The sequence below is a fragment of the Balaenoptera borealis genome (genome assembly GCF_965194805.1).
Source record: "Balaenoptera borealis genome assembly, chromosome: 8".
Classification (NCBI taxonomy): domain Eukaryota; kingdom Metazoa; phylum Chordata; class Mammalia; order Artiodactyla; family Balaenopteridae; genus Balaenoptera; species Balaenoptera borealis.
The window spans coordinates 72,849,541-72,862,495 of NC_138865.1; the positions used below are offsets into that span (position 1 = coordinate 72,849,541).

The 12,955-nt window shown below is 51.3% G+C and overlaps 2 protein-coding genes across 9 annotated transcripts in view; one reads left to right on the top strand and one right to left on the bottom strand.

Annotated features, from left to right (window-relative positions):
- Positions 1-742: 742 nt before the first annotated feature.
- The window catches only part of APBA1 (amyloid beta precursor protein binding family A member 1), a 236,509-nt gene continuing 224,296 nt past the window's right edge, over positions 743-12,955 (bottom strand). For all 3 annotated transcript variants that reach the window (XM_082403661.1, XM_082403659.1, XM_082403660.1), the window contains 3 exons: positions 8,030-8,149; positions 5,297-5,437; positions 743-4,528 (listed from right to left, as the gene is read on the bottom strand). In XM_082403661.1, coding sequence (XP_082259787.1) covers positions 4,457-4,528; positions 5,297-5,437; positions 8,030-8,149 — 333 coding nt within the window. In that variant the 3' untranslated portion in view covers positions 743-4,456. The remainder of the gene's footprint in view (positions 4,529-5,296; positions 5,438-8,029; positions 8,150-12,955) is intronic.
- LOC309634101 (uncharacterized protein) overlaps positions 1,986-12,955 on the top strand; it is a 76,303-nt gene continuing 65,333 nt past the window's right edge. For all 6 annotated transcript variants that reach the window (XR_014247839.1, XR_014247840.1, XR_014247841.1 and 3 more), the window contains exon 1: positions 1,986-2,085. The gene's annotated coding sequence lies outside the window, so the exon portion shown is untranslated. The remainder of the gene's footprint in view (positions 2,086-12,955) is intronic.

The window sequence follows — 12,955 nt, forward strand, 5'->3', positions numbered from 1 at the left end:
AGAAATAAAAACAAAAATAAACAAATGGGACCTAATGAAACGTCAAAGCTTTTGCACAGCAAAGGAAACTATAAACGAGATGAAAAGACAACCCTCAGAATGGGAGAAAATATTTGCAAATGAATCAACGGACAAAGGATTAATCTCCAAAATATACAAACAGCTCATGCAGCTCAATATCAAAAAAACAAACAACCCAATCAAAAAATGGGCAGAAGACCTAAATAGACATTTCTCCAAAGAAGACATACAGATGGCCAAGAGGTACGTGAAAAGATGCTCAACATCACTTATCATTAGAGAAAAGCAAACCAAAACTACAATGAGCTATCACCTCACACCAGTCAGAATGGTCATCATCAGAAAATCTACAAACAACAAATGCTGGAGAGGGTGTGGAGAAAAGGGAACCCTCTTGCACTGTTGGTGGGAATGTAAATTGATACAGCCACTATGGAGAACAGTATGGAGGTTCCTTAAAAAACTAAAAATGGAACTACCATACAACCCAGCAATCCCACTGCTGGGCATATACCCTGAGAAAACCATAATTCAAAAAGATACAGCCTATTGTGTTTTACAGCTGAGTTGGTTTCACAGAACCTGCCTGTTTAGGAAATGGTTTGTGGGCAGTGAGCAGGTCCCACGGGATGGGTAGGAGGTGGCCTTTTGGGATGATGACATCTTTCCCCCACTTTCAGTCTTGTCCCTCCCCCAAAACAGTAAGACACTCAGCCCGGGCCAAGAGGTGAAGTTCTTGTTTATTGTCGCGGCAACTCTTACATTAGCGTTCAGTTAAATAAAGGAAGAGAACACATTAAATACATCACAACCCCCAAAACGGTATGGAGGAGGGGAGGGCGGGCCAGCCCGGTGACCAGACTGTCAGAGGAAGTACATTCAGTGGGTGTGCGGCATCAACATTCCAGGCTCACGTGTATATAGATCTTATTTATATATTTATTTATTTATATTTATATATAGAGATCATTGAGTTTTGTGTATACAAAGAACCATATTGTTACAAATACAATACTATACTTCTCCCAGCGCTTTACAATAAGCTCTATTTCACCCTCTTTACAGAACAATAGTACAAGTTCATACTCTAGGGACTGCTGAATATGTACACGAAATTTCCTTCCCACACGGTCCTCACGACTGCCTTGATGGAGGGTCGGGACGTATGATCAGGGTTGTGTGCTCAAGTCGGGGTCAACCAGGGAAGGAGCAGACAGACATGAAACTCAAACCAGCAAGTGGCCTTGTCAGTGGGAGAGTAAACACACCTAAGAGGAGGTGCCCTTGGTTGTAAACATTGTTAACAGTCTCACCGCTGGGCTGTGGGACCCAAGGAGGGCTTGTGGGTGGGTCTCATCTGCGTGCGGACGGGGTGGCGGGTGTGAAAAGGGGTGGTGGGAGTGATGGGGAGGTAGTAGGTTACTCTGGGACTCTCTGAGGCCGGTGCTGACGGGCAATGTTCAGAAAGCAGAGCCGGCTGCAGGGACTCGGAGTCCGGCGCCCCGTGATGGGCTCCAGGCCTGGAGGAGCCGCTCCGGTGCGGGGAGCAGGCTCCAGGCATTGGTCTCTGGGGGCTTCATCCTCTCGTGAACCCAAGGCTGATGGTGGCTCCCTGAAGTGCTCACGTTTGAGAAGGCAGAGGCAGGGTGGGTTCTGGTGCATCCTGGCTGGACCAGGAAGGGTAGACGGATCTAGGAATCTGTCCCCAAAGCTGAGTCACCAAGATGTCCTAGCCAAGCGGCAAGAGTGGCTTTCTGCCCGGGGCCACGTTTGGGAAGGCTGTTCTGTACATAGTCTTCCCCATTACACGGGGTTTCAGATATTTACATATGTAACTATATATACTGGGATGTCAGAAGGGAAACAGACCACCACTTCCCGTGGGACTTTCAAAAACAGAGTTACTATTAAGATTCTGCCTCCTTGGTTAACTTCCGAAGGTGGGCTGATTCCCTCCATCCAGTGGGAGCAGAGAAACGAATACACTGCAGTCCACTGAACCTGGACCAAGCTACAGAAACATTCGCTATCTGGGCGTGAGGAGCCACTTACACGAACACAAAGGTATGTGGCGGATAATCTTATGCTAAAATGTTAGCCTCCTAGGAGAGTTTACCAAACTGGCCTTTTCAGCACCTGTCAAACTTCCCAAGATTTTTGTGCAGTAGCAATAGAAAGTATATTCTGTCTCTTCTCTCCTTTGGGTGAAGAGCCTTATGTAACTATGTGGGCGGCTGCCCAGGGACGTGCTGGTGGGGTTCCCGTCCCCTGGCCGACTGCGGGGGCTCTGAACGGGCCCTCGGGCAGGCGGCTCAAGCGGTCACCCTGGGAGCAGATGGCATGAGCCTCTCTCCAGTGACTTCCCAAGGCTCCTCATGCCTGAAAAATACCACCCAGAATGCTTTATTCCTGTTTTACTCGCTCCTTCTGGCAAAGGAAAGATGAACTGAGGACTCTTTAGTATTTAATTATATGTCATCAGACACTACGGTTTGGTAAAAGGAGCTGAGGTTCCCGGCTCCTCACATTTGCGGTGGGTCAGCCTTGGGGCTGGTCTCCCAGCAGCCTTCAGCTAAGTGTCCTCAAAAGTCATCCAGGGGTCCCAGCCTGGACCCTTGGAGAAGGGGCAGCCCCTTCCTAAAGGGGACATGCGGGCAGCACAGCCACTCTTCAGCAGGGCCTGTCCCACGGTCACACTGGGAGTCCAGCCACTGACGCCGCTGAAACAACCGGCTTTCCTGACTCTAAGGAGAAAACTCAAGACGGCACAGAGATCCCAGGGGCACTGACCACACAGCTCTCTGGCGCAAGTATCTTGTTCCCAATCTTTTCCTATTCACTTTCTCCCTCCCTGAAATCCCTCCATTCGACGTATAAATCCATACTATCCAACACGTGCTCACCGGGTTCCTATTTCCACGGACACAACATAAATAACGCAGATGTTGAGAACAGGGACTATATTAATATCACAAAATATATTAGTTTCTCTTCCCCGTCTTTGCAGAGGTCACGAGCAAAACAAAACAAAAACCAAACCAAGCCACACCCCACCCACATGGAAACAAAATGCTCTTTGGACCAAGAGGAAGTGAAAACTGGCTCAGAATCATATTACTAAAACATCTGCACCAAACTGAGACAAAACCCATGGACATGAGGCACCTGATAAAACACGTAACGTTCCACACCAAATAAAAGCTTTTTCAGGCCCACGAGGCAGCAAGATGTTTCTGGAACATATTTGGGGATTCTTAGGCATCGCTTGAGGTCATGATTGTCCCCTTAGTTTTGTGGTTTATATACTGTTCTGGCCTCTCAAATGTCACATCCTACCTTGGGCCAGGAAGCATAACAGGATTCCACCCGGCCTCATCTTCAGGAGGAACAGTCCATCGTTCCCAGACTCCCAGTGTGGGATGTGTGTGTCCGGGTGGAGGCGCGAGGGGGGTCCACCAGAACACTTCTAGCCAAGGCGGTGCTGGCAGGGCCGGGCCTCAGCCTCAGAGGGGCGGCTCTCTCCAGACAGGGCTCACCAGTCCCTGCAGGCCTCACCTGCTGGGGGAAGGGGCCTCACAGGGAGGTGACATGGGTTTTCCAGGGGCTCTGGGTGCTTCACTGGCAGCAGGGAGGAGGGAAGGCTGAAATATATTCAAGTGAGACTCTGTACGTACGTGTGATCTAGAAGGAGGCAGGAAGCACCTGCCTGTGTTTAGCTAATGGTTGGTAACCTTGGGAAGCCACGGATGCCCTGGGAATCGCCCAGTTCTCTGCAACACGAAGGTATTCTTGTCCACGGCAGTCCCCCTTCTATCCTGGGTGAAAAGGTTCGCATTAGAAAACACAATTATGTTGAAACTAAAACTAGCTATAGAAGAGGCATAAGGTTGGCTCAGAAATTCTGGGCAGGAATAATGTATGGTGCCCCACGTACACGGTGGGCAGGCATATCTGTAAAGACATGGGCTGGTCCTCCCTGTTACTACCATATTCCCGTAAATTGACTGGAGGAGAGCAGAGATCAGCGGTTGGATCGTAGGCACTGCTGAATCGGCTTCTTCACCACCCCTAGGAGTTCCTTCTAAGAGGTCTGCACCTCTTGGGAAGGGAAGATTCTTCCTGAGCGGTGACAACCCTCCTCAGGACCCCCAAGGGCCCTTCAGGATGGTCCTGGGCAGATTCTGGGTGGATACTGGGTGCTTTCCAGCCTCAAGGGAGTGCATACAAACCTTCCCCGGTGTTAAAAACAAAAAAAAGCAAACTAGAGAGAGACAGAGAACAGAGAAGGAGGTCTCTGTGGATTCTTTTCCTCCTGTGTCAAACCGAGTGCTGGGTATGAGAGGGGAACGTCTCAGTGGGCACACAGATGCAGCACGAGAAACACAACCACAAGTGAGGAGAGTCCTCCATGCACGCTGCCCGGGGGGGCGTGGCCTCAGATGTAGACGGGCTGTTCCTGGGCCGTCAGCAGTCTGTACATGGCAGCCGGCATCGTCTTCATGTGAATCTGAGGGCAGAAACACACTTTAGCGGGGGTACTGAGGCTGCGGGAGCTGTGTGGGCACTGCCCCAGGGCTGGCGGGAGAGGCGGCACCTCTTGCCATGGGATGCCTTTGAAGGTACACCTCTCGTCCCCCCACCATTCCTAACGGGCCTGACCCAGGTGGCCTCCAGGAAGTGTGGAATCCATGGGCTTCTAAAAAGTTAGGGGTGACAGAGAGTGAACAATGAAAACCAGGTAAGGTGGTTTATTTCCCAAAAGCTCTTGCTCTCACCAGGCCTTTTTTTTTTTTTTTTAAAAGGAGAAAACCCTTAAAACAGAAGGAGGACCACTGTGGGGTTTTGGCTGCTCCTGCCTCCCTCCCTCCGCCGGCAGGAAGTCAGCCCCAGAACAGCTGTTCTGACCCCTGCCCAGCCACACCAGGGAACTGGCTCTGGGGAGCTGTTGATTAGACTTGAATCTAAGACTTAAAATCTTCCAGGCACAGTTGGCGGGATTAGCTGGGAAAAATGGAGAGAACTTGGGCAGCTATGGCGAGAAGATGCCCAGATCTGAGAACTAAAAAGAGGAGGTGGGCAAGTGATGCCAGGGGAGAAGGCTGAGGGTGACGTGACGGGATTTTCTAAGATAACCACTCGTTACCAGGTTTAAATTCTGGTCCGAGGCAGACTGTTCAGTGGTGGAGGTGTGCTGAGGACAGGGAAGGACGCTCAGGAGGGCTTCGTGGAGGGGGCGAGGGCACCAGGGGACCCCCAGCCCCCGACTCTCGCTTACCTCCCCAACAGCATTGGAGAGGACGTGCACGATCTTCTCGTGTGGGGTGGCGACCACGCTCTGCCCGTTGATTTCAATGATGCGATGTCCCACGCGGACGCCTCCTCTCTCCGCTATTCCCCCTCGCATGAGGCTGCAGATCTGAGTCAAAGGCCAAGTTACCCACCCTGGCCGGCACTGCCTGCTAGGGAACTGGGTGGGGGTGGGAGACTGTCTTTCCTAGAATCCCCCATCCCCAGCACTCTCAGCTCTGAGGAGCTGCCATGGTCAGGCTGTGGACATTTACATCTCTTTGTTTCTTTTTATAAGAGATAGGACTCTGGATGCCCAGATGGCCCCCTTGTTCTCGCACTCTGCACCGGGGATGCAGCACGTCACTGGATTTCGCGGCACAGTGAATTCTGAGTACTTTTCATCCCAGCTCCGTCTTGGTAAAAAGAGCTATTTGGGCCTGTCACAGAGCTGCCAATGTTTTCAAACTGTCAGCCTGTGTAACCCAGTTTAGTATTATCTGGGACTCAAACACTGAACTGTGTAATGCTAGCAGCCCACTTTTTAGGGTCACAGTTACCTGAGTTAAAATGGGGCTAGAACCTGCTAGAACCCCACTTTGTGTTCCAAAGTGTGGCCGGCTGGAAGGCAGAAGCTCCCTTTGGCCGTCCCAACTCAGTGGTTCTTGTTCAAACATCCCTTCTGGCAGAAATGATAACGTGGCTGGTTTTCGTCTCAGTGCAGCCAGGCACTGCGGTGGGCAGAGGCTGCAGGCTGGGGGAGGGCTCTGGGCTCAGGGCTGCAGGATATAGCCACCCCTACCTCACACACAAAGCGATCGGAATTTCCCAAAAGAACATGGTTTGAATTTACAGAGCTGACTTTTCACTCCTGACTGTGCAACTTTCTTTAAAAGCCTATGCAGGGGACTTCCCTGGTGGCTCAGTGGTTAAGAACCCGCCTGCCAATGCAGGGACACAGGTTCGATCCCTGGTCCGGGAAGATCCCACATGCCGTGGAGCAACTAAGCCCATGCGCCACAACTGCTGAGCCTGCGCTCTAGAGCCCGCGAGCCACAACTACTGAAGCCCACGCACCTAGAGCCCATGCTCCACAATAAGAGAAGCCACCGCAATGAGAAGCCCGCGTACCACAGCGAAGAGTAGCCCCCGCTAGCTGCAGCTAGAGAAAGCCCATGCACAGCAACGAAGACCCAATACAGCCAAAAATAAATAAATAAAATAAATAAATTTATAAAAAAAAAAATTAAGGGAGGAAAAAGAATAGGTTTTTCTTTTTTTTTAATTTATTTATTTTATGGCTGTGTTGGGTCTTCGTTTCTGTGCGAGGGCTTTCTCTAGTTGCGGCAAGCGGAAGCCACTCTTCATCGCGGTGCGCGGGCCTCTCACTATCGCGGCCTCTCTTGTTGCGAGCACAGGCTCCAGACGCGCAGGCTCAGTAGTTGTGGCTCACGGGCCCAGCTGCTCCGCGGCATGTGGGATCTTCCCAGACCAGGGCTCGAACCCGTGTCCCCTGCATTGGCAGGCAGATTCTCAACCACTGCGCCACCAGGGAAGCCCAAGAATAGGTTTTTCTATCTGCAAAGATGAATGCAGAGAGAGGGAGGGCACATCCAAAATCTATAATATCAAGAAGGTTACGGATATGTCACCAAAGCCCAGAACTACTATGAGTCCAGAACAAGGCAAACCAGGACAAAAAGGGAGTAGTACTGAGTTTGGAGTTTCTGTTTGGGATGAAGAAAAAGTTCTGGAAATAGCACTGATGGACACAACCACTTTTTGAATGTACTTAAAGGCACTGAACTGTATGCTTAAAAATGATTTAAATGGCAAACTTAATGCTGTGTATGTTTTATCACAATAAAGGGGGAAAAAAAAAAAGTATTTGAAGGCAGACATCCAGGTGATGGAAGTACTCTTTATCTCCCAAGTGCCAAATTCAGGTTAAAAAGGCAAGGCAGGGGCTTCCCTGGTGGCGCAGTGGTTGAGAATCTGCCTGCCAATGCAGGGGACACGGGTTCGAGCCCTGGTCTGGGAGGATCCCACATGCCGCGGAGCAGCTGGGCCCGTGAGCCACAACTACTGAGCCTGCGCGTCTGGAGCCTGTGCTCCGCAACAAGAGAGGCCGCGATAGTGAGAGGCCCGCGCACCGCGACGAAGAGTGGCCCCCGCTTGCCGTAACTAGAGAAAGCCCTTGCACAGAAACGAAGAAGACCCAACACAGCTAAATAAATAAATAAATAAATAAATAATAAAAATAAAGGAATTCCCTTAAAAAAAAAAAAGGCAAGGCAGAGATCATTCAGGCATAACCCCTACAGGGCTGGGGTCTCAGCCTGGGCTGCACTGGTATCACCAAGGGTTTGGAAGCCCAGCCCCCAGGGCTCTTCGCCCCCTGCCCTGGGAAGCTGCTGGCTGGGGGGGTTGGGAAGGTGGGTACCTCAGACTATCTCAAGCTGGCAGCTGGGAGGGTCACCCTGCGCATCACAGAGTTGCTGGGCTCTGGGGCACATGGATCTGGGAGGGTCCCTCTCTTCCCCCACAGGAGGCACAGAAATCTCTGCCCATGGAGGAAGTGAGTCTGCCTTCACCCATTCGTCCCTTCCTTGCTGGATTCTTTCCGGTAAATGACCAGCTTTCAAGAATAGTCCCAAAACCCAAACCCTGGGCTGCAGTTTCTTGTGTCAGACTTTTGGAAGAGGTGTGGGGTTGTACTTACGATTCCGTTCTGGACACTGAACCCCAGCTGGTAGCGAAGGTCTGGTCTCCTGATCAACACGGTGGTCACTGGGGGACACCTCACGATATTCAGCTTGACCCGGGCCTGATTCTTCAAGCCCTGAAATGTGAATAAAGCACAGGGGATTCGATGACCATTGATGCCAACAAGAGATAAATGCAGACGGCACCAAAGGCAAAAGATGCTGCACCGAGCCTCGGTTTCTTCGTTGACTCCAGTGCCCCGCATCCAGCCGGACAGCGCTTGAGTCGGACAGTCCAGCCTAGATTCTGTCAACCTAGGGGAGAAAACCATTAGGTTTACATGGAGCCCTTTCAGCCCACGCAGAGACCAGTTTCTGAGGGCAATGTCTTCATTTTGGGAAACGGACTGCATTCAAGGCATCTGAAAAAAGCGATCGTCTGTGCAGCTAAGAGGAAAACTGCCACATGTGCATTTTGTCTTGAAAGATGAAGGATGCACAATCTCTCTCCTGGTCAGGTGGGAGACAAGCACGAAAGGAACTTTTTCTCTGAAAGGCATACTCGTAGCAATTCTTCCTTTTCTAACAAAGGACAACTAATTCACACAACAGCCCAATTCATCAGGGCTTGCTGTCTCTCGCCCCTGATGCTCCCGCTTCCCCATTCTCTCTGCCTGTTAGAGATTTTACAGTTTATCAACATTCCCACGAGCATGTGGGGAGAAGCAGGGCACAGAGGCAGGACTGCAGTCAGTGAAGGCCTCCTTGGGAGAATGAATAGGGTGGTAGGACCAGCTCTGGTGGAGAGGGAAGTAGGAGGAAATAGGGCTTAATGGTCATCACCGATTTCATGCTCCCTGGTAACTCATCCCTCCCTCTAAACTGGAATGGAGTATAGAGGCAAAATTGCTTTTTAAAGATAAAGAGGGACTCCATCTGGTTTCTGAGCCTATTTAGAGAGCTTCCTCCACCCCACTGTGATCCAAGCTGAGCTCAGGCCTGTCTTCCTGCCCCTTGAACACACGCTCAGCAGGGACCAGAGCCCGGGCATGCACAGGAGAACCCCTAGAAAATCATCACGAAGCTACGCTTTCCCTCATTCAGGCGGTGGGAAGGTTCTGCTCCAGCTGGTCCCACCAGCGACTTGTGAGCCTCGCCCAAGAGGAAGGTGCCAGACAAAAGTAATTCAGTCCTGAAATGAACTCCGGCCCCCGCCCCCCGCCCCCCCCCCCCGACATCTCCCCAGCCTGCGTGCTGTGCCTCAGGCAACTCCCACTTGCCAGATGGTCCAGACCAAATGGCCAACAGCAGGTGCTTTCCAACCCGCTTCCATCATGGCACACAGGGGAAGGGCCAGGGTAGAGAGACCACACCGCTTGTGGCTGGAGGCCCTGCTTTGAGAGTTGAGACGGGGAGGACTCAGCACTCCCGTCTGATGCCTGCCTCACTGCACCTCCCAGCTTGCGAGGCTAGCTGATTGGGAAGCGGCGCCAGGCCTGCCAAGGTCCACTCCTCCAAAGGGCCAGAGCTGAGGGGAGAAGTTCTTCCTAAAAGATGGTACTGTGGGGTGAGTGGACAGCCTCTCCGCCAGCAGAGGAGGGACAGGCAAAGGTAGGCTCTATTCCACCAAGTCCGCCGTATCCCCTGGAGACGCCCCCCTCACCCCCATGCCCCATCAATTCAGCGATGGGTCCAGTGTGTGCCCTCTATCGGCGAAGTGGAAAGAGAGCCCTGGGAGGACAATGACAAATCCATTTCAGCCTGAAGGGTGATCGCCTCTGATTCTATAAACAGAAATCTGTAAATTCCACAGTCGCTGCTGCCAACGGTCACCCTCCGACCAGTCTGCAAACTTTCTCTGCGGGAGGTCAGGACTTCTGCTTCACATTTTACGGGTGAGGACGCAGACACGGACATTAAACCTGCCTCGTCTGAGGCTCGGTGGGGTCGGGACGGGGATAATGGAGCCTCTGCCTTCCTCACAAGCACCTTGCCAAGCAGAGAGGTGAAAGTGGTGTTAGATGACTTCGGTGCCAACAGAATTTGTGGCAAGAGTATAACTTGCCCCTCTGAGAGGCAGGAGGGACCCACACACCTTCTGCTTCTAAGTAATGAAGATACACTCTAGACTGAGGGATGGATAGGGGCTTTTTTGTCCCCTATGCTCGGCCAACAGGTCCTCAAAGTGGGGACACCCCACACCAGCAGCACGCGGATGCTTTTGTTAGAAATGCAGGGTGGGGGGAGGGATAAATTAGGAGGCTGGAATTAACATATACATGCTACTATATACATAACATAGATAACCAACAAGGACCTACTGTATAGCACAGGGAACTATACCCAATATTTTGTAATAACCTATAAGGGAAAAGAATCCGAAAAGGAATGTGTGTGTGTGTGTGTATATATATACATATATATATATATATATATATACACACACACACACACACACATACATATATATGGATAAATGAATCACTGTGCTGTACACCTAAAACTAACACAATATTGCAAATCAACTATACTTCAATAAAAAAAAAAATGCAAGAGTCTGGGGTCCACCCAGACCTACAGAATCAGAAACTCCAGGGAGGGGTCTCAACAATCTGTGTGTTAATGAGTCTTCCCGGTGACTTGATACACACTTCCTGGCGATACACTCAATTTTTGAGAACTGGTACAGACCACTGCTGCAGAACAATGAACTCACGTGCACTCAGGGATGATCAGAGTCAAAGATGTCAGTTTACTACTCACACCTGTGGCCAGCATGCTCCGTGAGAGCATGGACCAGCCACACCAGGGCGAGGGTGACGGAGAGCCAGTTGGCCTGGTGCCCACTCAGCCGCCCCCATGTGTGTGAACACCCCTAAGGTCACTGTCCATCAAAACCCATCCTGATGACGAAACCAGCCCAACCACCTGTCACTGCACGCTGACTCCTGCCAGGCACCGACCTGGAGTCCCAGGAGCTGTCTCCTTCAATCTCCTTGACAAACTGGCAGCTCTAATTATGCCCATTTTATAGAGGAGGAAACTGCGGCTTCACCACTCACCCAAGTTCACCCACAGCAAGGTTCTGTCTCAGGTCTATTTGTATTCAAACCCAGAGCATTTTCTCCTACACCGTGATTCCCCATATAGACAATGGGAGGGTGTGTGTTATTCATGAGTAAGGCCTGCTCCACAGAGAAGCCAGGGAGAGTGACAGAAGGATGAACCTGTGCCCCCAACCTTTTAGCCCAGCCTTGCACGGGGCCGTGTTTTTAGTTTACTCGCCTGCCTGGCGAGACTTCAGGGCTCCTGCTCCCCGGCTGCCCCACTTCCTTTGGGTGATTCCAGCTTGTCCTCTCAACGTGTGAGTTTTGAGGAGGTCAGTTTAATTCCCCACCCCCAGCTGTTTCCTCAGTCTCCTGAGTTGCTGTTTTCTGCAGGACTGGAGCCTCCCGGCGGCTGTGATTTGGCTGGTGGTGATGTTTGTGCACTCGTAGGCAGCTGTTACCAGCATCTCTCCGTGGTTTCTGGAACAGCTCTAGGAAACTTCTCCGGTTCAAGAAATGTTTTCAAACGAGAGCAACAGAATGTGCTGAGGGCGATTCTCCCAGGGTAAAGGAAGTCTGCGGAGATCCAGGCCTCCCGCCCAGCAGCAGGTCCTGTCACCCATGCCCACGGGGATGTGCTGGAATTCTTCCCCTAACAGCAGGACCAGCGGGGCTGGGTGAAGAGGCCTCTGCTGTGTCAGGAGACCTGGGCTGCAGCTGTGTTTCCTCCACCACAGCCCGGGGTGGGGGGGGCGGTCTCAGACCCTCTATTCCACCTTCTACCTCAGTCTCCACATCTTTAAAACAAATGCTGAAACCTACTAAGGGCTCTTTCACTTCTAACTGCTACGATTTCAGCCCTTGTTATGCATTTTTATTCTTTCCTAAGCATGTCTGCTGACAACACCACATCTCAACCATCATGCTCAGAAACAGCTATTTCTAACATTACAAATCGGCTTCTCTTTTGGGGGTGTTGCTCAGATACCATTCGCGCATATATTTCTTTTTCCCTTGAGTGCCTCCTCGTGATGACTCCATCAGTAGATATGTGTGGATCCCCTGCCATGTGCCAAGACACGTGTTAGGCGCTGGGAGCTGGTGGAGCCAGGGCTCCGGGAGCTCAGGGGAGGGCTGCGGGCGCAGGCAGGGCAGCCAGAGTCCACTCCCCTCTCTCTCTCCACATCACAAACCACGAGACCAGGAGCGTGTGGGAAACAAGAGCGAAAGATGATGCAAATGAGGAGCACGCTGTCAGAGACACAACCCTCCAGACGGAGCTACCTGCTTTAAACGTTTACACCTATGAAACACTGCGGTTGTTCAGGTATGTCTGTGAGGCGCAGGAAAACCTTGGAGAGCTCCTGAAAAGCAAGAGAAGGACTCTATTTTCTCGATGTTACCTAAAAAGTCCACATCGCTCCGGTGGGTTCTTTTGTGTACACTGATTTAAGATGCTGATTGGTCCCTGAGTGAAAGAATTTCTAGACTGGGGATATTTGCTGCAAGACGAAGCCCAGAGAGATGGCAATCTGAAACAACCAGACCACGCACTTGCTCTGCTGTTCCTCGTCAATGCTTCAAGTTGGGTCCCATTAACTCGGATTTCTCAGCTGCCACTTTATTGGAGGTGCCAATTAAATAAATGGTCATTTCGTCCCCATGACAACAGTGGAATGGCGTAGCAAATTAAGAAATATGGTGGGAGGGAAGAGTAGGGAAGAGGGAACGGGAGAGGAGAGAAGCCAGAATGGTCTCTATAGCAACGGGAAAGCAGACCCGTGATGATCCTGTGGAAGGTAAGGAAGCGGTGCTCTAGTTTCAAAAAGAAAACAAATCTGGAGGGCAGGACCGTGGAGGCGATGGCATCAACAGGCGGTCTGCTAACATGCTTTG